This window comes from Lissotriton vulgaris, chromosome 5 (assembly GCF_964263255.1).
Source record: "Lissotriton vulgaris chromosome 5, aLisVul1.2, whole genome shotgun sequence".
NCBI lineage: Eukaryota > Metazoa > Chordata > Amphibia > Caudata > Salamandridae > Lissotriton > Lissotriton vulgaris.
Window position 1 is genome coordinate 1937172766 of NC_141693.1, and position 26955 is coordinate 1937199720.

The following is a 26955-nucleotide window of genomic DNA, read 5'->3' on the forward strand; positions in this document are numbered from 1 at the left end:
GATAGATCTCTTAAGGTGAAAAGGCATCCTTACAGCTCTTCGTAAAGTATTTATAAACAAGGGGCGGAGGTAACACCTTCGAGGGTCTAATGACTTAATACAGGGTAGCATAAAATGCTTCAATGTTTCTAGCCCACCGAGGGAACAGTCACACATAGCAGCTCTATAGGACTGAACCTGTAGCCTGCCTAGCCTAAATCTGAGGTACAGGGCACCTTTCTCAGGTGGCAAAATCAAGTCAAAGAAAGACTCCCAACATGGTTCAGCTTTTATGTCCAGATATTTAGATAATAAGCCCATTTTAATAGCCTTGTGCTTTTGTCACCTGAGAGCCCAGAATTTCTTTTTCACGGCGGGTAAAGTGGCCTTAGTCACGTTTTCTGGATGGGGCCACAAATCTAGACACTCTATTGAGCTTAGCATATCCTGTACATGTCTAAACCAATACAAACTTTACAGGCATCTCAGGTTGTCCCTCGGCTCTTTTGGTACTCTGCAAGAGCAGGGGTGGTCCAGAGTCGAATCCAAAAGCTTACTGGGTGGAAAGCAATGCAATCCACTGCAATAAACATTCACAATTCAGCTCTGAGAATTATCATTGGTGTTCTTGTGACAAGGCGTAACAGTCATCTAAGGAAGGAATTTTTCACTTTTTGTAAGACCTGCATATTTACATGTCCCCAGATTTCGGCAACATAGCAGTTTGTGGCTAAAGCTTTGGTTTTAAACGCAGTCAGTGCAGGCTTTATCAGACGGTTATTACACTTGCTTGCAAACTTCCGAACCACTACGGCCTGTTGGGAGAGAACCGCTTTGGATTTGGTTACTTGGCCACCCCAATAAAGCTTATCGTCAATCCAGATACCCAAGTAATTTAACCTATTCTATTGAATTTCCATAGATCCTGAAAGACGATTTTAACTTGGCCTTTGATTTCATTATCATGAGCTTTGTGTACTGTATGTCGACTGTTAATTTTCTAGATCTACAGAAAAGTGGTGCACTGACAGTTCTGTGCATGCTAAAATGACCGCATCGTCAGCAAACATAAGGATCGGCATTTGGTCATTCCCCAGCTTGGGTACATGCTGCTGTACAACATGGCTACAAAAACATTGATAAAGTCAATCGCTCTCATCAGCTAGACCTACTGGCTTTACCAATGCTTCTTGCCACTTGTTAGTGTAACTTTACCATATTCTGCCAGTCTTACCCTAACCTTTCATCCACCAACTCCAGAGTTTCTTTCTTTATTTCTTTCTTCCTTCACTGCTGCTCTGGTCATATGGTTATTTTTCCATAGCTCTTCCCTTTATACCATGCATTCGCAACTCTCCCCTTCTTCATCTCCCCAGCTTCCTTTTCCTCCCCCCTTTCTCTTAACCCTCCATTTCTTTCTTCATTTGTATCCTTATACCTCTCTCTCAGATCCTTGTTGATGATTATCCTTCTCTGCCTTTTTCCATCCCATACAGCCTCATTACCCTCCAGAGTCATCCAACACTTCTCTCACTGTTACAGATCATCATCCATGGTTCTTGCTAACCTTCCTGGCCTTCCTTCACCCCTCCAATGTAGTGCCCTGTTACCACTCGCCACAATCTCACCTGGACTGCCAGGGTGTGATAACACCATCATCAGGACCCCCAATCAGAACTAGCTTCCGGAGGCGCAGGAAGTTCTTTTTCCAGACTGTGGAGAGAAAGCAAACATGTAAGTCCACAGAAAAGGTGAACAGAACACAGATAAGATGTTACTTACCTGTAACAATAGGCATGCAGCTTGTAGCTCTTGGTTATTAAACTTTTTCCACTTCATGGCAAAACACTTCCTGATAGAAGACTTTCTTAACTGCTTCACTATTACATATATACCCATGTTAATATTTAGGTGGTCAAATACTATGGACTCATTCACGAGGCTTTTTCCAAGCACAAATAAAGTTAAGCTAGAAAAAAGTTGTGAGGAAAATGTTACTTACACCTGTAATCATTGTGTTGATTGTCAGTTGTAAAGTCTCATGCTGTTTTAATTTCCTATAGCAGAAAATTCTGTACCTACCTATAAGACTCAAACAGCATTTGTACAGCGCATCACTGTCATCCTTAGGGGTATCTGGGTGCTGGGTCTTCAACTAAGAGCCAGTCTTGAGTCTCTTTCTGAATTCTGCCAGCGAGGGGGATGTACGGAGCTGGAGGGAAGGTCATTCCAGGTCTTGGAAGCATTGTAGAAGCAGTTACCGCTGCGGCTGCAATGGATGTGGGAGGTGTGTGCGATGGCGAATGAAGAGGAGCACAGGTGTCTAGTGGGTTGGTGGAAGTTCAGTTGATGGTTGATCTAGGCACGTCCTAGGTCGTAGAGGGATTTGTAGGCGTGCATGAGAATCTTGAACTGGCATCTCTTCTAAATGGGGAGCCAGAAGATGTCTCTTGACAAGAAGATTGTGGGCTTGGTTCCTTAACGTGATCAGAAGGAGGAACATACGCTTGTTTCGAAGAAACACTGCTAGTCAGAGATAGTGTGTCCCACATCGAAAAATACTGATAAGAATAGTGTGCCCATCACTTTTCCTGTCTCAGTGAACAGATTATGAAGTGTTAGACATGGGAAGTATGAGGGAGTTTGAGTAGGATGTGCCTGGTAATGAAGCAACTTAGCTATAACCCTTGAACGGGGTGTGCTGCCATTAAATCGACTCTGACAGGCACAGTTCTTTCAAGCCGAATGCTGGTTGGAGCTTTGGAGAGTGCTGGTGAGTGACACAAGGCACAGAGGGCATGGTTTGTGGTGGGTGCTGAGTTGGCAGCCCTTTGCCAACTACATGGCCTTGTAACAGTGTGGCATGCATGAGGGTGTTAAGAGTTCTAACTTGTTGTCTTGTAAAAAAAAACAAATTCTCATTGCAAACTGAAAGGTGACAACGTGTAATGAGTGTTGTTGAGTGAACAACTCTTGTGATATTTGTCGGTGTGTTCTGTATGGGCATTTTTCCAGTAGACCACCTGCCTGTTGTCATGCACACCTAGCTCTGGCCATGGCAGTTTCTTTCTTTAGCTTACTATGCACATCAGTCACCAGTTTGTCAAGAGGTTATGGACATTAACGGAGATGTTCATCTCTAACCTGAACATCCGAACTTTAAAGCAGTAGTGACATCCATTTACTGGTGGTCGCCCTCCAGCGAAAGGTGCTCTGATATGGGTGCAAGAAGCAGCCTTGCCTTGCAGCACTATGGTAGCCGCCTACCTTTATGTCACTCAGGTCACTTTTAGAAGAACTGCTCCTCAGCATCCAGTTGTTGACAATTATATTGACACAGTAGTACCACAGAGCGAAGTACTTTCCAGCTCAGGCCGATCCCAAATCTCACACTGCCTTATCTACCTTGCGTCTCCAGTTTCCAAGAAAGATAGAGGGCCTGTTGTAGACCCATGATTAATACTTCGTGACGAACCCTAATGCTGAATAAGTCTTCTGCAGGGTGTAACATCTTGCAGAGCACAGTGATGTACAGCTTTGCAGTTCAAACTCAAACACAGAAAAAAGTAGCTTTATCTTAGTCTTCAACTCATAAAAACCTGCAACCCTTCATATAAGGGTATTATATGGAGCAAAATCAGGGTTAATGCTTAAACACCCAAATCACAATCACAATTTGCTGTATATTGAGCATAAGGACGAGCATCTCATTATTGGAAGCTTTTTGATGGGCTCATTGTCTTTTTTTTAGTATCAGCATGATGCCAAAATCAACATTTGTTGAAATGGTAATGTATGTTCTTGTTCATTATCAAAGTTTACAGGGTCAAATCTCTGATACAAGTTTTTCTGCTCCTCTGTCGTTGGTGAGCTTGGGTCTGAATTGGTGGGCAATTTAGTCGAACTTACAGTTCGAAGGAATTTGGCGTCATAGATGATTTGTCAGTTTGTGTCAAAACTGAAGGAGTGGACCAGTCATAAGACGTGGCTAGTTTCCTGTTCCAAAATTCTTTTGAGGAAACAGAATTTAAAACTGAGAAGGGTTTTGATAGTTTTTCTTTAAGTTTAAAGTATTTGTTATCATCAAACTAGCTCACTGAATGTTCTTTTGTGGAACAGTTTTGGGTTTTCATTATCAAACTCTGTATCTTAAAATGTATTTCTCTCAAACTTTTCAGTGATGAGGAGCATGACCTTGTGGTCCTCTTTATGCGCCGGCAGGTCAGCCATTTTGCTCGCTCCAAACACTACTCACGATGAAGTTTATTATTTAGAGTTTATAAACTCTTTGGCTCACACAAAGACAGTCTTACATCAGTGTTGTTGGGGTCCTATCAACGCAATCCTACTTGTATAGCGTGTACCTAGCCGGGAGCAAAAAAGAACTCTGCAATGGACGAGATCCCAAAATCGGATTTAAGATCATCTACCCATAGGCCGGTAGGAAGCTCTTATTGTGAAGGATTGCTCCTTGAGGAGATGAATTGTAAGAGAGTTAGAGAAGTTCTGTTGTTGATGGGGATGTTGTTCCAGATCCTGGCTTCCTTCCTGCCCTTTCCTTCTTACATTTTATTGTCCCCAGTCTGGCAATGTCCTGGCTTAGGCGTTCTGTCTGTGGTGCTTTTTTCTTGGCCACCCCTAAAAGTGTTTAGTTTTAGAGGGCCTTGTAGGTGATGCAACATATTCAAGCTCCCTTAACTTTCTTGGTGATGTGTTTTTGAAGGAGGGATCTGAGTCACAGGTAAATTGGAGTTATTTCACATTGAGTGTCAGGAGCGGTGAAGTCACCCAGGTTTATATTGAATAGCAAAGCTTGAATATGTGTTTATTTGGTGCTCTTAGTGACCGGGAAGAATTCAGTCTATATCAAGCGGACTGTTAGGCAGGTTTTTCTGGGTTAGCTTCAGGCTTGTTTTTTATCAATCGCTGAATGCCATGTGCCCCAGAGATTTGTTGCAAGTGCTCAAAATATTGATGGCCCTTAATTATTTTGTCAGTCACTATAACCAGAGGGGTTCCACATACAGGGCTGAAGATACAAGAGCAGAGGATAGATGCCTGGGGATATGGAGTTTCTGGGATCTTGACATTTCCATTTGTACAAGTTAATGGTGATTGCAGAGCTAGGTGGTAAAACCATTATAGGTACGTGTCAGAGAAACACATGTATGTTTCCAAGGTATATAAAGGTTTTTGGTGTAGACTTTCTTGAAAGCAATAGAAAGGTCAAGCAGGACCAGGGGTCATTTTTATCATTTAAGAGGAGGAAATCAATGAATACTTGAATTGTAAGCATCTCCAAGCTATATCCTGGTCTGTAGAAAGTTAATCTTGTTGACCTATTCCTGTAGTTTAGTTGAATCCTCTATCTCGAGGATTGTTGCTTTTGAATGTTAGGTGTGTGATGAGCCAGAATCTCTAAAGATGATCTAGGTCCAGGGTTGATTACTTCAGTAAGGGAAGATCTGTCCTGTTTTGATGGCATCCTGCATTTTTGCTTGCCAGAGGGAGGCTTGGACAAAGTTGGGGAAGTGTACAAGAGCAACTGCTTGAAGAGACTGGAAGACAGATGATGGTAGAACCTCGTTTTTTTAGATGGTGGACTTGAGTGAATTGAGGATGCAAGAGAGTTCAGGGAGCGAAAGAAGTGGTTCAGGGAGTGGTTAACAAAGGGGATGCACAGGAACCAACTGGGGGCAAAGGTTAAAAGTATTTAAAAAAGAAACCTGAAGAAATGCTTCAAAATGTTTTTCTGTTAGGTATTTCGCATACCATGGACCTTGCACCAGGAAGCAGGACAGGGGACCTTTTTTAATTGTGGCACAAGAATTTGAAACGGATGTAGCTTTACACAAGATGGTCTGCTCTATGGTCTGGGCACTTGTCCTAGATCAAAACCAATTGTTGCTCTAGAAAAGCCCACCACATTTGGCGGATTCAATAAGTGAAAAACACATTTTACAATGCAGCCACAAGCATGGATTTCAAAACTTGTTGTCCATTTCCATCCACATCAGAGGAGTACTCGTAACAGCTTCTTATAGATAGCAAGGCCTTCTGTTCCACACTAAAAAATGCCGGTATCCTGTAGGTGAAATGTCTGGGTCCTGGGTCGAAGCCTTCAGGTAATGTCATAAACACACCTTATTATTCACTAGCCTTCCCTTTTGTATGGGAAATGTCTGAGTCCCTCTGTAGCCTTTTGTTAGTGACTAAAACCAATCACATTATTCACTGGAGTATCTGGAATTTCTCTGCCTTCCTCTAGATGGAAGTAGATGAAATTGAAATTCTCGGGTTCCAGTTGAAAGGGCATATGGGGAATGTGGCTGCTGGGATCCTATGTCATAGACCGCTCTTCCCTGTCTCCTTTCTTGGACACTATAACTAACATGACGCTGACGCATGCCAACCCTTTTCTGTTTGGAGACTTCAACCTCTGGGAAGAAGGGGACCTATCCCCGGCATATAAGGAACTGATGTGCTCCGTCTCCAGCAGCTGGTGCGATGCCCTACACATATTGGGGGTCACACCCTCAACCTCCTATTCTCCCCAGAAGGTTTGATAATTGTCGTCGAATTCACTCCTCTGTGCCGGACTGATCACTCACTTATTACTTTTCACTTACATGGGGGCAAGGTGGGGTCTCATAAGAATACCACTTGGCATACACCTAAAACTAGTGCCCGGTACAAACTTTGTGCTTCAATCAGGGCTTGGTTTCAGTCAATCAAACTTTAACCCTTCAGACTCTATAGAAAAAAACTGCCAAATGTTTGAGTGTGAGATTTTAAAAGTACTAGATGAACAGCTACCCTTTATGACCCAAAAACCTTGCACAGGCGCGTTCACCCTTGGTACAATACAACCTTGAAGGAGACTAAATTAATCTGTAGGCCACTTGAAAGGAAATGGCGCGGCCATTACCTAAGTGAAGACAAGATCCGTTTAATGATATCTTTAAATGAATACAAAAATAAAGTCAAGAAAGCAAAAGCGGACTATTACTGTGAGTTAATCTCGGCTGCCTCTAATAAAGCCAAAAAGATTTTTGAAATATTTTGCGATCTCACAAACCCTCCACATCTCAGGCAAGAGATTATATCTTCACAGCAACTATGTGACAAATTATCAGACTTCTTTTAAAAAAAAATTAAGTTGATTTTAGATTATATTAATGTTAACCTCCAACAAAAACGCCTTACCCAGGCATGGCACTTTCTCTAACAGTGATATATTTGAGCCTCCCATCGTTGGCAATGACTCATTACATGTATCCGACCCCCTTACAGCAAATCTAAGCAGTTTTGATCTTATCTCTATAGATGTATTCAACTCACTGTTTAGATCTATCAAGTCGGGAGCTCCTCATGACCAATTTCCCCCAAAACAATGGAGAAGATAGAAAGACGAAGTGTAATTAATCTCTGGAAACTAGTGTGGTGCTAAAATGTTGGGAAAAGCTATAGCTAAGCCACTATTAAAGAAAGCTTCAGTGGACCCTACAATCCTGTCCAACTATAGACCAATTTCCCTTCTCCCTTTTCCACTAAAAATATTAGAACAACATGTCAGCAAAATGTTCTCCCAATACTTGGAGGACAACTCATGGCTATAGGAAGAGCAATTTGACTTCTGACCCTGCCATGGAACTGAGACCGCATTGGTCTGTGCTACTGACGAAATGCGTAGGATGAAAGACAGTGGGCACTTAGTGGTATTGGTCCTCCTCGATCTGTCGGCAGCTTTCGACACAGTGAACGACCACACCCTACTGACTAGACTATCCTCCGTGGCCTGTGTCAAAGTGGCTAAATATCTACATGATCTCCGTCAGGCTGTAGGCATGCCCCTGTTCTGCTTTAAATTCAGAACAATTCAAAATGGCGGTCCTCAGGGATCCTCCCTTAGTCCAATTCTGTTTAGCTTCTGCATCAAACCACTAATCTCCCTTATCAAATCCTACAACATCAAGGTTATCAATAATGCAGATGATATTCAATTGATTCTTTAACTTAACACTAATCAGATGAACTTAATCCGTAATTTTTAGGTTTGCATATTAGACATATCCAATTGGATGAATGTAAACTCCCTAAAGCTAAATGGAGGTACAACTGAGCTCCTCTTCTGCCCCCCCTAGTGAAATCCCAGGATCTGTACCCTCCAATCTCTGGCCTCTGTCTACAGAGAGCCCCTTGGCAATTCAAGGACAGTCTGGAATCTGGGAGTAGTGCTGGATGAGGACCTCTCACTCGAAAAGAACGTGAATGGAGTAGCTGGGGTTTGTTTTGCCTTGATCCGGGGTCTCAGGAAATTGTGTCCAATGTTATCTGTCCAAGCAAGATCCCGGATTTCCAGAGGAGTAATACTCATTAAATTGGATTATTGCAGTGCCCTCCGTCTTTCTTATTATTAAAGAAATTGGAACACATTCAAATAGTCATAGTCAAATTAACTCTAAACAGACACCGGAATTCTTCTGCCTCTGGTGCTCTTTGAGATCTCCACTGGCTACCAATTAAACAGAGGATTATTTTTAAATCACTCTGTATTGTTATTTAAGGCATTGAATAACAAAGGACCAGAGCCTTTACAGGCCAGATTGAGGAAATATATTCCCGGTAGGTCACTTTTTTCAACAACACTCAATTTTGTCCAAGAACAGACATACAGCAAAGTGTGGCAAGGAGTATGCGCCTTCACTGTTAAAGCGGTGCAGCTATGGAACAAGTTACCACCCCAAATAAGATCCCAAACTGACCTGCTTAAGTTTAGAAGGCCCTGAAAACTTGGCTCTTCCCTCACTAATCATTGCGATGACTAGTTTTCCGCAGCAATATCTTCTTTTCACTATTTCTGCTCTTATAGAGGAGTTTGACAAAATTCTGGTCACAGTGCGCTATATAAATAACCGATACAATACAATAGAATTTCTTTTCCCTTCTCCCATCCCCCAAGAAGTGCCGCTCTGGCTCAGAGATCTTACTGGTGGCGTTGGGACACCGTCTCTCCGAGTTCAGCAGGGCGAGGTAATCACTGCTGTTCAAGTAGAGGTCGCGGTGATGAGGGTCTGGAAATAATACAAAAACCAAAATAAATGTAAATTCCTTGAGATCGTACTAGAAGTAAGAAAGCAAGGTGCAAACAATGGAAATCAAGAATGGTCACAAAGAGCTACAGAGGCACCTCAGGAAGCTGACCAAAGTAACTCCTCACGGGAGGTAGAGTAGCAGAGACAGCAAATGCTATGCAGGACAGCGGTACCACAGTATATTCAATTCTTATGCAGAACAAGGCAACCGGTTCAGACTTCAGACCCAACAGGGCAGTAGTTGCATTTGCTGTTGCAAATGTGCCAGTGTTCTTAACGTAGGAAAGAATTCAGCAGTCACACGTTAGGAAAACAGTCAGCTCTGAACTCAAGCAAAATGACACCACTATTATGGTAGCCATCGTGGATGAAGGAAGCCATGGGTGCTTCGATCCATCCATAGGGAGGAAGCAACCCTTCACTAACATTGGACCTCTGAAATATTAAATCTCTCCATAAAAACTCTTCCTAAAGTACTTAATAGGCAATTTTGGTTGAAAAGCAATGGAAGGAAACTGGAAATATTAAATGCCCAATAATGGGTCTACATGGGTGGAGAGGCATTAACAAAGAAAAAACAAATCAGAGATAGTGAAATTTAAAATGGATAAGTGTGCAGAAGGTATTATTTAGTTCCAAATAACAAGATGTAGTGATTGTAAGAGTTCTTCCTCGTAGAAAACACAGCAAAACACAAGGATCCACTACCCACCTCTATGCCATCAGAAGGCAATCTCCTCTACTCCACAACACATTACTACTTTGGAGCACTTACCGTTCCAGTAGTTGCAGATGGAGAACGTCTGCCCAAGCTGCTTGTAGCAGAAGCGATACAGATTGGACTTGACATATTGTGGGAAGAGGTACCGCAGGTAATCAGTGTCTACAAAGACAGAAAGAGATTAACTAGAGGACAGGTACACTGCACTACTTTTACAATGAGAACTACAGACTATCAGGCACATGCATCAACGGTTTTTGCAGGCACAAGCGGTGCGATTCGCAAACATCGGCTGTTTGCACCCACAAAAAGGCCTATTGCAATGCATTAAAGTGTCAGCCATTTGCAATTTCAGAAATCGCAATTTATTGCAATTTCTTAAATTTCGATTGCATTTAAGGAATCGCAATTTGCGATTCCTTAAATGCAATGCATGTACCCCTTAGAAATAGGAAAATTCGCTATTTGGGGCCGAAAAATACAGAGAAATTACTCTGGTCTGTATTTTGCAAAAACCTTGAAAAACGCAACTAAGTGCATTTTTCAAGGTTTCAGGCGACACACACATGCCCTTGGGGCATGTGTGTGCGCATCGTAGGTGCACATCACCATTTCAGGGGTGCAACAGGGTGTCATTTTGACACCTTTGCACCCTTGAAATTGCATGCGCAATTTTCGAGTACCTATTAGTACTCGCAAATTGCGCAAGCAATTTCTCATTCATTCCTATGGGCCTGTAGGCCCATAGGAATGAAGGGGAAGCCATTCCTTAATTGCGACTCACAATTTGTGAGTCGCAATTAAGGAATGTTTAGAAATCGCTATTTTAATAGTGATTTCTACATGCACAGGCTTTTGAGAGTCCCTATTCGCGATTCCTTAATAACCGCAATTAAGGACTCGTAAATGCCTACTTTAATGCATATGTTGCTACAAGGATTGGTGCATGTCAACCGGTTTTGTAGCAGGGTTCAGCAACTCTGTTTAAAGACCCATCCCTCAGTTCTTCAAGTGAACAACACAGGAACATACACGCTAAGCCAAAGTACCTGTTAGCAGCCAAGGTTGGAAGTGAAGGTCAATGCTTGGCATTGCATGGCAGGGGGGCCTTCCCAGCTTCAAACAACAAAGTCCTACTCCCAAATGGACTGTCTCAGGGGCTAGTGTTTTCCATTTACCAACCAACACCCCACATAAAAGGGCGGTCTCCTGTAAGAAACTTAGTACCCTACAGAAATAGAAACCTGCAGTAATTGGCTCTTCTTAATGGAGGTGGTGTCTTCTCGTAATGAGAGTGACAGAGAGCACATAATCTAACAAGACTTGTGTGCGACAGGTGAAGAATGAAGTAGTTGGTTCTTCTGCACGGACATCCTTCATAGCGTAGATCTGCAGCTGTGAAACGATGCCATCCTTTCTTGCCAAATCGATCTCTTCAACACACAGTCTTTTTCATGGAATCCAATGTCTCTATCCAAGTTAATTCTGCATGTGGCATTTGCTGTAGGTAAATGACCAGACTGATCATGATGGCATAGTCAGGCCTCAACCACAAGCCTACTGCTGCATCAGAAGTGGGGTCATCATCCCTGTCACAAAAGAGACGCAAAGCATCTGTAGAGTGCCACTGACCATGCCTTGCTGCCTCTTCCTTTCTGCTGGGATGGGGCTGGTGGAATTGAACAACATCCCTACATTAAACCTATCACACAAGTAGTCCTATCTTTGCTAGATGATCTCCGACTAGAGGTGCACCTCAGGGGTGCCTCAGCCCTCTTCCTACTGGATCTAGCGATGGCCTTCGACACGGTCAACTACTTTATTAAACAGACACAAGGAGACAGGAACCCTGCCCAGGTCCTGCACTAGACTGTGTGCTTTCTAACTGTTTTTCATCCCCTACATTCCAGGTCCTCGGGGTTCAGCACAGAACTTTTTACTCTCCAAAGCAAGCTACGCACCTAGAGGATATTCTTCAGGCTACACCCGTTTCAACTCCAGGTGTGCTGACTGCCTGGACTGAAGTGAGAACAAATAAACTGTCTAGGAATCCTAGAGAGATTCACTGTCATTGCACCTTTGCTCTCATTACATATGTCTTGCTGACCAGCTTTCCAGCAGCCCCACAAGTTGCATCATTCTTTAACTACAGAGCCCCAAGCTCTACACAAGCTTTAATGGCGTGGGTGAGGTCTTAGCTGGCTGTGCCGAGGACTACATCTGTATCTCTTTAGCATCCTTCAGCTATTTCAAAATGTAGCATCAAGGCTCCTGTGTAAATTCAAATACAGAGATCTTATCACCATCATGGAAGTCTCTCATCTGGATATCAGCGACAAGCTAGATTAGCATTAAAGATCATTAAAGACTCCTCCCTCTCCATGACCAGGCAAGTCAACAACGTCTCCTCGGCGTGCTTCAACATCCTACGCATGCTACGGAAGATCTTCTGGTGGATCCCCACCGAGACCAGGAAGACCGTCACCCAGGCCCTCGTCACCAGCCGACTGGACTACGGCAACGCCCTCTACGCCGGTACCACCGCCAAGCTCCAGAAGAGACTCCAGCGGATCCAGAACGCCTCAGCCAGACTCATCCTCGACATCCCACGAACCAGTCACATCTCCGGACATCTGAAAGACCTTCACTGGCTCCCCGTCAACAAAAGAATCACCTTCCGCCTCCTCACCCACGCACACAAAGCCCTACACGACCAAGGCCCGAGCTACCTCAACAGCCGAGTCAATTTCTACGCTCCCAAACGCCACCTCCGATCAGCCAACCACGCCCTCGCCGCCGTCCCCCGCATCCGAAGAGCGACTACAGGAGGAAGGTCCTTCTCCTACCTAGCCGCCAAGACCTGGAACTCCCTCCCGACCGACCTGCGCCTGACCCAAGACCACCTCTCCTTCAGGAAGAAGCTGAAGACCTGGCTGTTCGAGCAGTAGCGGCACCCCCCCCCCCCCCCCCCAGCGCCTTGAGACCCTACGGGTATGTAGCGCGCTTTATAAGTGTCAATGATTGATTGATTGATCCCTGTGTTCGTCATCCGGCATACTATCACACCTGTGATCCACTTCTTGTTGTAGCAGACCGTTCATCCACTATTAACTAGGACGATGCTAACAGCTTTTGGGGAGTCTTTTGCTTAAGGTTGTAACATTCTGCAGTGTGTAAGACGGAGACTGTGACATCTCTGTTCAGGCTCCTACCCTCTCGTTCTCTTTGTCCAGTATGAACGAATTGAACCTCATTTTCACTTTAGAGTCGACATAAAGTTTGTAAACAAGATGTCCCTCAATTGTCAGTTCCTGAAGTCCAACACTGAGTTTGTAACAAGAAACCAATGAAGCACGACTGGGCTGCGCTGAACTGTAGTGGGGCATGTCGTTGTATTGTGATAGAATATCTTGAAAGTGGTGGCAGCACAGATCCTCCCAGAAGCAACAGGATTTTAATATAGAGCTGTACTTGTAATGCTATTCTTCCCTGCAGATACTCATAATGACCTTCCAGAGCGGTCCAGCATTATACCTCAGTAAGCCACAGGTGTTTCTAACAGACTTCAGCCAACGAGCATTGCTTGGGTTCATACACTCACTCTTCATCATCACGTACCCCTCCTAACTCCCTTACAGGGTTCTCGCTTCATATCACCTTTTCACATGAGCACCCTGCCGCTGTTGCTTCCCAGTGGCCAACGAGGGCATGTGGCGATTCTCATATGCACAGAGCAGGTCCATGGTGGCATCACTATCTAGCTCCCCCACCCTGTAACAAAGACATGGTCCCATTGTGCCATTGTGCACTCACCCCCATATTGGCCCATCTGTGGCGATGACAACGAGATGAAGGTATCAACATTATGGTCCGGCATAGTCTCTAGCAGACCCCGGCAGATCAGGCCTCCTGCAAACAAAAAATGTGGTTAATGGATAGAGAAAAAATAATGTAAGACAACAACAAAATACAAGTGGCAGTAAAAGGAGTACCGACAGAGGCACCAATTCATTCTCAGCAGCCTCCTCACAGTGCTCCAATGATGCTAGAACACCATAGTCCTATTTGTGTTACTAAGGCTGAGTTTGACCTACGAGTCTTTACTAGAACATCACAGTCCGTCGTCTGTTTCCATGACAAGAAATTGAGTTTTCAGCAAAACCCAGTGGAGCCTTGTGACAGGCTCCTGACGCCGAGAGAGGACTGAAGTCCAGGCCAAGTTCCAGGAAAGATCCTCGGAGTGCAAACAACAGCAATCCAGGTAAGTGCGAGACCGGGAGCTCCAGAGAGATAAACAGGCTGCCGCGCGATGAATAAAGCGCGCGCGGGGAGGCCGGCGCGAGATAGGTGAGCGATAAAGATAGCGCCGCAAAGGCAGTGATGGCACGAGGCCGAGAGGACGCACCTCTAAAGCTCTGCAGCACGCGGCGCACGAGGACGGAGGCATGCGAGGAAATGCAACAGCGCTTCAAACAATAAGCAGTAGCAATACAAATCCTTGCACAGAAGCGGCAATGCTTGCAAACAGAGTTCAGGGGTAAAAAATGTGAAGGAAAGAGTACAAGTATGCAGCGCCTGGATCCGTGGAAATACAGCAAGCAAAACGAATTAAAAGTGTGTTGAAGTTTCCCCAAAGTAGGCCCATAGGCTGCTTGTCGCTATGAGAAGTTAGAGGTTATCCAAAGCACAGTCAGGTGATGAAGACAAGTTCCTTTATTAAGGTGGAGAAGCTTCCGCCACAGCTTACAGCAGCAGGGAAGACACAATTCTAAGGCAGGACGGAGGCTCCGATTATGCTTTCTCTATTTCTTTACTGAAGAGACAGCAGCCAATCAGTACACAGTAAAGAAGAAACTACAATACCATGAGTACACCAACAGTATCAATAGGGTCAGAGAGGTCATAACTTCCTCTTTCTTTGCTGCTGCTCAGCCAGTTAAGTGCATTTATCCTTATTACTTATATTTGCCTTACCGCTATTGTTGTGCATTTATTCACCGCTTTGTGCGCTTCTTCTATTGCATTTGCGCGTTGTTCCTTCATTTATGCGCTTTGCGGTTGCCGCTTCTCAGCTGTGCTCGACTTCCCCGCTGCTTTTGTTTGTGAGTGTTCGGCTTCCCAGCCGCTGTTTTCTGAGAGCGTGGGTTACCTCTCTGTTCAGACGCGCTGTGTCGGCGTCTTTACTGTTTTGGTGTAGCGGGAGGTTTAGGGGCTGGAGAGACGCGCGTGTGTCGCGCGTCCCTCCTATCGGCAGGTCGCTGTTCGCGCGACAGCGTTTGTTTTCCTTTTCTGTGACGCTGCGCATTCCTGAGCGCTCGCCTCACACGGAGGAATTTGAGACATTTGACACGACGTGCCCTGTCATTGCCTGCCGCTTGAGCTCCATTATACCCATTTTAAGCAAATATTTAAGGGGTTGTATAAATTGTTGCATAGGCTCTGCCAAGAGTGGCTTAAGCTTCGTTTTCAGTGCAAGCCCTCCCTCCACATTTATTTTTCTCTTGCTTGCCAGGTTTTTCCTGTATTATTGGCTTGCATTAGGGGTACCACTCCCCCAAATTCGGCTTTGGCCATTTAAAATATTTTGTGATATTTTGAATTTCTTCCTGTGGGCACAGCTAAACAGACTCTGTCGCCATGGCTGACTATTATGATGAAGAAATGTATGACAATTATGATGAGGAACCCTCTGCATTTATGGATGACTTCATGGGTCAGGCATTATTCCAGGCAATTGCGCCTTTGAAGCGGCATTTATCGGAGTATGCTGCTCAACAAGGTTGGTTGCCTCCTTCCTCTGGGCGCAGTAAGAAGTCGCCCAATAACCCCCATCACTCTGACTTTGCGAAGCTGGTGAAGACCTTGTCTTCTAAACCTGCAGCTAAAAAACGTCCTGCTCCTGCTCGTGCTACCCCTTCATCTGATTCGGACAACGGATCATCTTCATCCGCTTCTTCCTCAGAACCTGCGAGGGCGCCTCCTTCCAAGAAGGCTAGAAAAGAACATTTCGTGGATGCTCCTTCCACGCCACAAGTACTGACATTTGACCCCTCGGATATTATACATCCAAATTCATCCTCATGGCTGCCCTATCCTGAAGTGGCACAATACGTCCAAGACCATATTCGCACCCCTTTTGAGAAGGATGTGCGGGCGCGTTTGCGCTCTGAGTGCCCTCGCCCTGATCTTTCCAATAAACTTGCAGTCACTCCTGAGGTGGATCCGACCATGATCACCTATATGAAGAAATATTCAAAGGATCCCACTAAAGGTTTGGATCGCTCTTGGCGCTCATGTCAGGATAAGCTTTTGGATATGTTGGGGCCTCTCACGAAGATTCTCGATATGGCTTACCGAGCCAAAGAGTCTGGAGCTATGATTGATCCCGACGAACTGGTGGGGTGGTCCCAACGAGCAGTTTGCATCCTGGGGAATGCGAACTGCGCTTTGTCTTCCGAACGTCGTCGTTCTATTATGATGAAGTTGGACCCCAGGCTTACTGATTTGGCATCTTCAGAATCAGGTTCCCAGGCACAGGGTTTGCTTTTCGGGGCTCCTTTTCTTAAGGAGTTGACTAAGTTTGTGTCCTCCTTCAGTGGATTGGATAAAGCCCAGGCCAATCTCCATAGAGCCTTTCGCCCACTTTTTGTCAGGGCCGGACGAAGGGGACGTTCGTCCCGCCGTGGCGCGGATCAAGCCTCGCAGCGAGGCAACAAGTCCCAGAGAGGAAATCAAACTTACTCCGGCAACAAGTCAAGTTTCTACCCCTCCAAGAAGGGCAGAGGTACCTACGGAAACCAAGGAGGACGACAGGATTCCGCCTCAGGTGAGCTTGATTCTCGCTTCCAATGTGGTGTTGGGGGGCAGAGTGCAATCTTTTCTCCACAATTGGCGTTTGTTCTCGAACGATGCCTGGGTGCTGGAGATGGTACAGGGGTACAAGATAGAGGTTTACACTCGCCCTCACCAGCATCTTCGGCCTCAGCCTCTTGTTTTTTCCCAACAAGATCAAAGGGCTATCTCCGCAGAGATCGCTTCCCTTCTGACAAAGGGAGCAATCGTGTCCACGACTCCTCATCCCCGCGGCTTCGTCAGCAATGTTTTTCTCGTCGAGAAAAAAGGGGGTGGGTCTCGTTTGGTCCTCAATTTAAAGGACTTCAACAGCGGTGTGGTATATCGTCATTTCAAGATGGAGGGCATCCATCTTCTACGAGACCTACTTCAGGAGGGCGACTGGATGGTTCGTCTAGATCTCAAGGATGCCTATCTCTCGTTGCCAATTTATGCCCCTCATCGCCGTTATCTTCAATTTCAATGGCTCGGGAGTTGGTACGAGTACAAGGTCCTTCCTTTCGGCCTTTCTTCAGCTCCGTGGTGTTTCACAAAGCTTCTTCGTCCTGTGATGGAATCTCTGAGGTCTCGCGGGGTTCGTCTGATAGTGTCCGCTCCTTCTTCGTACTCATTTACAATGGTCCATAGATCTTTTACAGTCGTTGGGTTTCCTGGTGAATCCTCTGAAATCCGATTTTTCTCCATCTCAATTGATGGATTTCCTGGGCTTTCGGATCGACTCTGTCTCCTGCCAACTTCTTCTGCCCGGGCAGAAGATCAGGTCCATCAAGAGGGACTTGCGACTGCTTCTGGCCAAACAGACTGGTTCCTTGCGCTCCGTGGCTCGCATTGTAGGCCTTCTGTCCTCTTCGATCCAAGCGATCTTTCCGGGGCCACTGCATTATCGAGCGCTTCAGCGTCTCAAGATCAGACATCTTCAGAAGGTTCTGCGTTATTTCGATCATGTTCCCTTTCACAGGATGCCCGAACTGAGATGTTGTGGTGGCTGGACCACATGGAGACATGGAACGGCCGGGCGCTGTTCGGGAAGACTCCCGATGTTGTGATCGAGTCCGATGCCAGCCTCCGGGGTTGGGGGGCCCGGTGCGGTTCGGTGACGACGGGTGGGGGGGTGGGGGGCGCTGGTCACCAGAGGAACTGTCCTTGCACATCAATTGCCTGGAACTTCTGGCAGGTTCTTTCGCAATTCGGTGTCTGTCCCCTCAACAGACGAATTGCTGCATTCTTCTCAGGATGGACAAGGTCTCGGCAGTTCGTTATGTGAACAAACTGGGGGGTACAAAATCCCATCTTCTGTCAGAGATTGCAAAGGACTTTTGGCACCTGTGTCTGCAACGCATGATCACAGTTATTGCAGAATATCTGCCGGGTTCCTGCAATCAGATTGCGGACTGGAATTCTCGCCATCTACGCGACTTCAGCGATTGGAGGCTTCATCCTCGGGTCTTTCGGAGGTTGACTTACATTTGGGGGTCTTGTCAGCTGGACCTGTTTGCCTCCTGTCTCAACGCCCAACTTCCCCATTTCTTCAGCTGGCGTCCGGATCCAGAGGCCCTGGCTACGGACGCGTTTCTCCAGCCTTGGCCTCCTCTCCTGTGCTATGCGTTTCCTCCTTTCATTACGATTCCCCGGGTTCTGGCCGGGCGCGTCAGTTCTCTTCGGAACTCATTCTGATCACCCCTCTCTGGAGGGCCCAGGCGTGGTTTCCAGTTCTTCTGGAGATGAGCTGCTCGACGCCGCTCATTCTTCCACACAAGTGGAACCTGCTTTTAGATTCTCTTCTCGAGCCTCATCCCCAGGTGTTGTCGGGTCAGCTCCTGCTGGTGGCATGGAGGATTTCGGGGGACACTGGCAAGTCCCTGGATTATTAGGAGACGCTAACCGATTTATCAATGAAGCTTGGGCCCCCAACACACGCAAGCGTTATGCGTCAAGTTGGAAACGCTGGTGTGATTGGTGCTCACAACGGTCGGTGGATCCCGTTTCAGCGGATCACGCTTTAATTAGCAATTTCTTGGCTTCTGTGGCATCTTCTGCTCTGGCTTTCAGAACAGTGAATAACTTTCGTTCTGCCATTTCAGGAGAACATCCCTTGATTTCTAAATTGATGAAAGGCATAAGAATGGTTAAACCTCCTTGCCCCAAATACTCTGCTTTGTGGGATGGGTCTGTTGTTCTGCCTTTTCTTTCTTCTTGGCCTTCCAATCCTCTCTTGACCAGTAAACAACTTTCAGCCAAGCTGACTATGCTTTTGTGTTTGATATCCTGCAAACGGGTTTCTGATGTGCGGGCTTTGGACCTCGCCGGTCGCACGTTCTCCCCTGAGGGTGTCACCTTTGTTATTTCTGAAAGGACAAAATGTAATACTTCCTACGTTTCTTATCCTTCTTTTCCTCACAACCCTCAATTGTGTGTAGTCCAGTGTATCAAGGATTACGAGGTAAGCACTGCATCTTTTCAACATGATTTGCAGGGTCAGCTTCTTATTGCTTTGCAAAAGCCTTTCAAGCCAGTTACTTCAGCTACGCTAGCGCGTTGGTTACGTTGGCTCATGCAGGAAGCGGGCATTGATACTTCCTTGTTTGGTGCTCATTTCGCAAGAGGAGCTATGGCTTCGACGGCTTTTTCTATGGGTGCCAGTCTTCATGACATCATGAGGACTGCAGATTGGTCTTCTGAATCTGTGTTCAAGACGTTTTACTTTAAACCAATTGTTGATGTTGCATCTGTCGTGGTGGCTAAGCTTTAAACAAGCATAATCGGAGCCTCTGTCCTGCCATAGAATTAAAAATTTGCTAACATTCGTGCCAAGAATTTTCAATTCTATTAAGGACAGGAGGCGAGGATTATCCCACCCTTGTTATTCTGATTGATATTGCATTATTCTGTACAGTTATGATATAACTTGTTGTTCTGACTTTATTATGCAATGTTTTTCTGCAATGTATCCCGCCCTCTCATGGTTATTTCATTCATTGAGTTGTGGGTGTAGGTATTACGACTATGTTTTGCTATTTCAGGTTCCAACCTCAAATGAACATTGGATCCGGCGTCTCCGGTTACAGCTTTGGTTCATCCCTCTGGTCCTCGGATTTGCCTGTCTACCTGACCTGTGGATGACCTGCGGCCAGATGTTCTTCATGGATCCTTGGTTTTTTTCTTCTACGATTTTGATTTTCATTATTAACTGTTACAGACAAAGAAAGAGGAAGTTATGACCTTTGTGACCCTATTTATACTGTTGGTGTACTCATGTTATGTTATGTTATGTTATTAAAAATGTATAAAGCGCGCATACGCCCGAAGGCTTCTTGGCGCTGAAAGAAGATAAAAAACATAACAAGGGGGGAGTCTGCAGGAATCTTTATTTCAAGTAAGCCTGTGTGAAGAGGTGGGTCTTAAAGGCCTTTCTGAAGGCAAGGAGGTCCTTACTCTGTCGGAGGGCTAGTGGCAGAGAGTTCCATAGGGTAGCTGCCAAGAAGTGGAAGCTGCTGCCACCTTGTCGTTTTTTCTTGAAGCGAGGTACTTCAAGTAGGTCTTTGTGGGCTGATCTCAGGTTACGTGAGGGAACATATCTTCCGATCAGCTGCCTGATGAATAAAGGTCCCTTGCCTTGCAAAGCCTTAAAGATGATGCACCCTGCTTTGAATTCGGCTCTTTGAGCCACGGGTAGCCAGTGCAGGGTCTCTAAGCCTGATTTGATCGATTCCCATTTGGGTACATTGCAGATCAGCCTGGCGGCCTGATTCTGTAAGTACTGCAGTCTTCTAAGTTGTCCTACAGGTAGGCCAAGGTATAGACTGTTTGAGAAGTCGATGTGGGAGAGGACTAGGGCCATGACCACCTGAATTAAGGCGGAAGGAGTGAGGAAGTGGGCGATTTTCCTAATTTTCCTCAATTGGTAGAATCCGGAGGAAACCACGGTTCCAATTTGGGATTTCAGCGAGAGGTCCTCATTGATGGTTATCCCCAGGCTTTTTACCGTCGAAGATTTCTTGGGGGGGAAGACCCATATCAGCAGGCCAGAAGTTAGGGCTCCAACTAATTTCGCTCTTGCCGGGCAGGATCAACTCAGTTTTCCCTGGGTTTAGCTTAAGGTGATTTGAGGACATCCAACTCTGGATTAAAGTCATAGTGGCTTGGAAGTCCTCCACGGCATTTGGGGAGTTAAGAACGAAAACTAGCTGCAAGTCATCTGCATAATTATATGCAGTGACTTTGTGCTTTCTCAGGGCGAAAAGAAGGGGCCGCATGTACAAGTTAAACAATAGGGGAGATAACGAAGAGCCTTGGGGCACCCCGCAGAAAGACTTGATTTTGGCAGCGGAAAAGGAGCCTAAGCGGACAGACTGAGTACGTTCAGAAATGAACGATTTCAACCAGGCTAGGGCAGAGTCTCTAAGGCCCGCCTGTTCGACACGATTGACCAGGATAGAATAGTCAACCGTGTCGAATGCGGCGGACAAGTCGAGAAGTACCAGGGCTTGATGAAGGTTTTTATCAGCGTTGGACCTCAAGGTGTTCTGAACGGCCAATATTACTGCCTCAGTCGAGTGACCCGGCCGAAATCCTGCTTGGTTGGGTTGGAGATAGTCTGATTCCTCCACGAAGTTAGAGAGGCAGTTGGTGACATGCGCCTCCAGCATTTTGGATAGGAAGGGCAGCAATGATATAGGCCGGTAGTTCGTGAGGTCCAGCGGGTCAATACCAGGTTTCTTGGTGAGGGGAATTAGTAAGGCCTGCTTGAAACTGCTAGGCACTATCCCTGAAGTAAGAGAGTCGTTGAGCAGGGGTATCATGCTATTGGGCATGGCTCGACCAATTTCTTTCATGATTTGGGGGGGGCAGACATCCATAGGGGAGCCTGATTTGATTCTAGACAGTAGTCCCAAAAAAGTTTTCAAATCAATAAGGGGGAAAGAATGTAAAGTTGAAGGATTAAAATAGATGTCATCCACTGGGGCGCAAACTGGAAGTGTGGAGATGTTCTGTTTAATCAGTAAGATCTTATCGCGGAAAAAGTCATTCAGGGAATTGCATAACGCTTGTGTGGGGACTACCGGAGGGGAAGTTCTATCGTTGTTGCAAAGATCGTTTACTATCCTGAAAATTTCTTTTGACTTATTGGTGGCGTTTAGGATTTTGGATGAGTAATAGGTAGTTTTATGGTTTTGTAGAGTTTTTTGGTAAGTCTTCCTGGCTAAACAGTATGTGGCACTGGCTAAAGGGCAATACTGAGAGCGCCATGTTCTTTCCTTTTGCCTCACTTCCAATTTCAGTTTTTTTTAGCTCAGATGTAAACCATTTATGTGCATCCGGGCTCCTAGAGCTGCAAAGACGAGTAGGAGGAGCATAGATGTTAGTCGCTGCGGTAAGCCATTCGTGGGTATTGTAGTTTCTTCTTTACTGTGTACCGATTGGCTGCTGTCTCTTCAGTAAAGAAACAGAGAAAGCATAATCCTCGCCCCCTGTCCTTAATAGAATTGAAAATTCTTGGCCCGAATGTTAGCAAATTTTTAATCCAAATGCCTTCACCGTTTCTCTTTGAGAACCCGAATTCTTTATGTAATATACCGACTCTGCATAACAGGTGACCAACAGGAACAAGCCATAATAAACAACACCATTAGTAACAATACCACAGTGCCCCTACTTAAAGAATAATTGTGCTACCAACTGGTCCTTATTACACTTAAGGGGAAACTCATGCACCTTTTTTCAAACATAGTGCACTGTTTTGTGATGGCTGCCATGGAGTCAAACGCTGTGCATTACCTGCATCCAGTGGTGGTCTGGACAGCTAAATCAAACAAGACCCCAGTCCACCTTAAGTTAGTGTTTATCTAGTACACGGAGTACAGTCCCACAATTTCCAGTTACTTTTATAGTGTGAAGTCGGCTCAAAACGTGTCAATGCGTGGGCTACAAGTGAATCTATGAAAGGTGTCAATCTGCAAAACTATTATTGCAGGTAAGAAACATTTCGCTTTTAGCATGAATCTGTTACAGATTCACACATTGTACGATGAGCGCAAGCAACACCAGTGCACCTGGTCTGCTGTCAGAGCCCTGATATGTGCATATGAAAGTGTGGAGTACAGCCCCACATGGCAGGTCTGCACTTGTGTTTAGACACACGCTTATGTATATAAGGGGATGTAGGCACCTCACCCCTGGCGATATATGCCCACACGGACTCGTGCATTCCTTGACTGCCAGCAAGTAGTATTTTTAAGGGCGTGCCGCTATCCACCTAGGTCTGCTGTAGATAGAGTATCCCATCCCGGAGGGGATGCAAAAGGCCAAAAACAAGAAATCTTTTATTTCTGATTTTCATTGTTAGGACTATGTGATATTGTATCGGTTATGGATACTTTTACTGTACAAAAACTAAAACAAACAGCAATGGTGGGTCTACCGCAGTCTGCCAGGAGAACAACAAATTGTACAGATTCCAAATTGAGAATTCCTTTGAGCAGAGGACTGAAATGAGAGTTGAATTTTCAAAACAGAGATGCAGAATAGGAAGGATACGAGAAGATGAGAGAGGAATAAAGACAAACAATGTAAGCGAGCAAAAGAGGTGGAGTGCGTACCAGCACAAGAGGTAGGGTTCCAGACTGTGGTCAGGGCATCCAGAGCCTGGCAGATGTCCCATTGACCAGGTACTTCGGGAAGATATTTAAATGGGTCATGGAGCAGTGACCACTAACTTCCATGACAGTACGGAGGTAGTAACCAGTGGATGTGCACCAACGCACTAAAATTGAATGGTGACAAAACTGAATGTACATGTATTGGTCCCCTATCCATTACCCACTCATTGGTGGCTAGGAAAACCATAGCTGAGGTGCTAGTTGCAAAAAATGTAGGTTTTGCTTTTGAAAACAAGCTAAATTTGAACCAGCAAATGAATACGGTCTCAGCTTTCTATCTAACTATGGATGCTGAATAAGGTGCTCCCTATGCAGAATCATAATCTAATAGCCCAGGTTATGATTTTATCACGCCGGACTGGTAAACAGTCAAAATATCGAGTAAAAAATATCAAATGGACATAATATCGAGTTTAAAATATAGAATGGACAAAATATCGAATGGACAGAATATAGACATCAAAAATATCGTTTTTAAGGTAAGTAATGTAATATTGAATGTTAAAAATATAGAAAGTTAAAATATCAAAGTATATAATATAGTTTGTTAAAATTATCGAATTTTGAATAATATGGATTTTTTTATAGTGTTTTTTATGTTATTATATGTGTGAAAAGTGCGTATTTATGTTATAATTAATATTAATTATTGAATTTAGTTTTTTTAATTTTTGCGTAATTTAATTCTGTAGCGGGTTGTGGGTTTATAGGGGAATAGGGTGGGAAGTAATTTAATTATAATTTATTAAATATGTAAATTTATTTATTGGTATTCATTTTTAATTAATAGTTAATTTATATTTGGTGATTATTTAAATTTTTAATTGGCAATTAATTTTATTTAATTGATTAATTGCTAATTATGTAAATTTTACTATTTTATTTTCTGTAGCGGGTTGTGGGTTTATAGGGGAATTGGGTGGGAAGTAATTTAATTATAATTAATTAAATATGTAAATGTATTTATTGGTATTCATTTGTTATTAATAGTTAATTTATATTTGGTAATTAATTACATTTTAATTGGCAATTAATTTTAATTAATTGATTAATTGCTAAATATGTAAATGTTACTAATTTATTTTCGGTAGCGGGATGTGGGTTTATAGGGGCATTGGGTGGGAAGTAATTAATTTAAAATTAATTAAATATGTAACATTTATTGGCATTCATTTAGAATTAATTGGTAAATAATTTTTTATGGGTAATAAATTACATTTTAATTGCCAATTAATTTTATTTAATTGATTAATTGCTAATTATGTTAATTTTACTAATTCATTTTCGTTAGCGGGTTGTGGGTTTATAGGGGAATAGGGTGGGAAGTAATTTATTTATAATTATTTAAATAAATCAATTTATTTAATTGTATTTAATTTGAATTAATTGTTAATTAATTTGTATTTGTTAATTAATTAATTGTTAATTTGTAATTAATAGGTAACTAATTGTAATAATTAATTTTAATTGAATAATTATTATATTATATTAAATTGGTAAATACTTTTAATAATTTTTTTATAGATATTAATTTATATTTTTTAAAATATTATATGAAGTATTTGCTTTCCCTACTGTTGCACTCTCTGGAGTGGGAATAGTAATTTTTACCCCTATGCTACCCAACGCTTTCCTTACTGTTGCACTCACTGGAGTGGGAATAGTAATTTTTACCCCTACCCTATCCAACGCTTTCCCTACTGTTGCACTCACTGGAGTGGGAATAGTAATTTTTACCCCTAAGCTACCCAACGCTTTCCCTACTGTTGCACCCACTGGAGTGGGAATAGTAATTTTTACTCCTACGCTATTCAACGCTTTCCCTACTGTTGCACTCTTTGGAGTGGGAATAGTAATTTTAACCCCTATGCTATCCAACGCTATCCCTACTGTTGCACTCACTGGAGTCGGAATAGTAATTTTTACCGCTACGCTATCCAACGCTTTCCCTACTGTTGCACTCATTGGAGTGGGAATAGTAATTTTAACACTTTTGCTATGCTACGGTAATATTATTGTATATTTATTAATAATATTTATATATATATATATATATATATATATATATATATGTTTTAACAAATAAAATTGGGGTTTTTATAACTTAAATTAATTATTTAATAATTTCAAGGTTATGTAAGTATTAAGTATATTTTAGTTATTTATTATTAATATTTTTTTAATTTTACATTAATTTTAATAAATTCAATATTTTTACAAAGTACATATTTTTAAACGATATTTTTGATTCGATATTTTTGTACTTACCTGTTTGTAGATAGGACTTCGATATTTTGGTAGTCGATATTTTGGAGTCGATATTTTAAATGCCTATATTTTTGTATTATGTCAGTGATCCCGCTGGACTATGGAAATGTATTGTACATAGGATGTCCTGTAAAAACTAGGATGAAATTTCAAAGAGTACAACATTTGCTAGTGAAATTAACTGGAAAACAGAGAGTTGACTCAGTCACCCTGTGATTAAAAGAGATACACTGGTTACCCATAAGTAAGAGAGAGCTTTTCAAAACGGTGTGTTGGGCTCACAGGGAACTTTTATAAACGAAAACCGAGAATTGCTAAGAGAAACTGGGCAGATCCTTATGATTAGAGGAAGCCCTGCTCCTCAAAATACATTGAATGAATCTCAAGGTAGGGGTGGAAGATCGCTCTGCCCAAAGCAGTAGGAAAACCTCCCTTGGTTGCTTAGAGGCCAAACCAACCACTGGAGGTTTTGCTGAAATCTGAAGACCTGGTTAGTGAGTTTCCTGTTGCCTGGCGCCAGGACACGCTCATTTGGTAACAGATGTGCCCTAGAAATGTACTTCATCGTCATCAGGCAGCCTGCTGCCAGTAGTTCCTTTTGAGGTGGGTGAGTTTAGTTAGCACAACTTGACAGACTTGGGAACGTTGACGGCAAGAGTAAAGTTAATACAAGCCGCATATGGGGGTCATAAAAGACAGAGGAAAACTAGCGTGATCTAGATAAAGTCTAGGACTGCTAAGTGAGGACTTGGTAAGCTGTTCAGCCTCTACTATATGACGGACAGTGTGCAGGAGCCATGGGCGGATAGATGTTGTTTGAATCTACGCAGAGATTAGAAAAGGAAAAGCCAGGATTTAGCAGCGCTTAATGGAGAGACCATTACAGTATATTTAGTAGAACTGATGACAAGAACCAATCATCCAGCAGCGATGGACAAATGCTTCGTCATCTATGAACCCGAAGTGGGTGACAAAAGCCTTATGGAGTAAGAGTTTGGAGCGCCCAGAAGTAAATGTAAATGCCAGCATTTGTAGAGCGCACAGCTACCTCTAACGGAAGTGTCTCGGCACTGTCCGTATACCGCTGTGGAACCCTTCCTGGCTTTTCCCTGTGAAATGTCCACTCCTGGGCACCCCCAAGGTGAAGCCAAGCATCCCAGCGCTGTTGGGGCCGTTGTGGAGATTAAGCAAGCTATTGCCCAGAGTTGCAGAGTGGGACCCATGATTAGAATAGGCACCGAGGCGAGAATTATCAGGTCCGAGGAAATTGAGCCCGAGACCCGCCGAGGCGGGTATTGAACTCTGGTCCGGGCCAGACCTCTGCATCAGGGTCTGCCGCTCTAACCATTGAGCCACACTTCACACAGGACGCATCAGAGGATGG

The 26955-nt window shown here is 44.0% G+C and overlaps 1 protein-coding gene across 1 annotated transcript in view; it reads right to left on the minus strand.

Annotated features, from left to right (window-relative positions):
- PPT2 (palmitoyl-protein thioesterase 2) overlaps nucleotides 1-26955 on the minus strand; it is an 86447-nt gene that overhangs the window by 13335 nt on the left and 46157 nt on the right. Inside the window, exons 4-7 of the mRNA XM_086924591.1 lie at nucleotides 13609-13704; nucleotides 9850-9957; nucleotides 8970-9053; nucleotides 1608-1692 (exon numbers count right to left, since the gene is read on the minus strand). Of these exons, the coding sequence (XP_086780717.1) occupies nucleotides 1608-1692; nucleotides 8970-9053; nucleotides 9850-9957; nucleotides 13609-13704 (373 nt within the window). The remainder of the gene's footprint in view (nucleotides 1-1607; nucleotides 1693-8969; nucleotides 9054-9849; nucleotides 9958-13608; nucleotides 13705-26955) is intronic.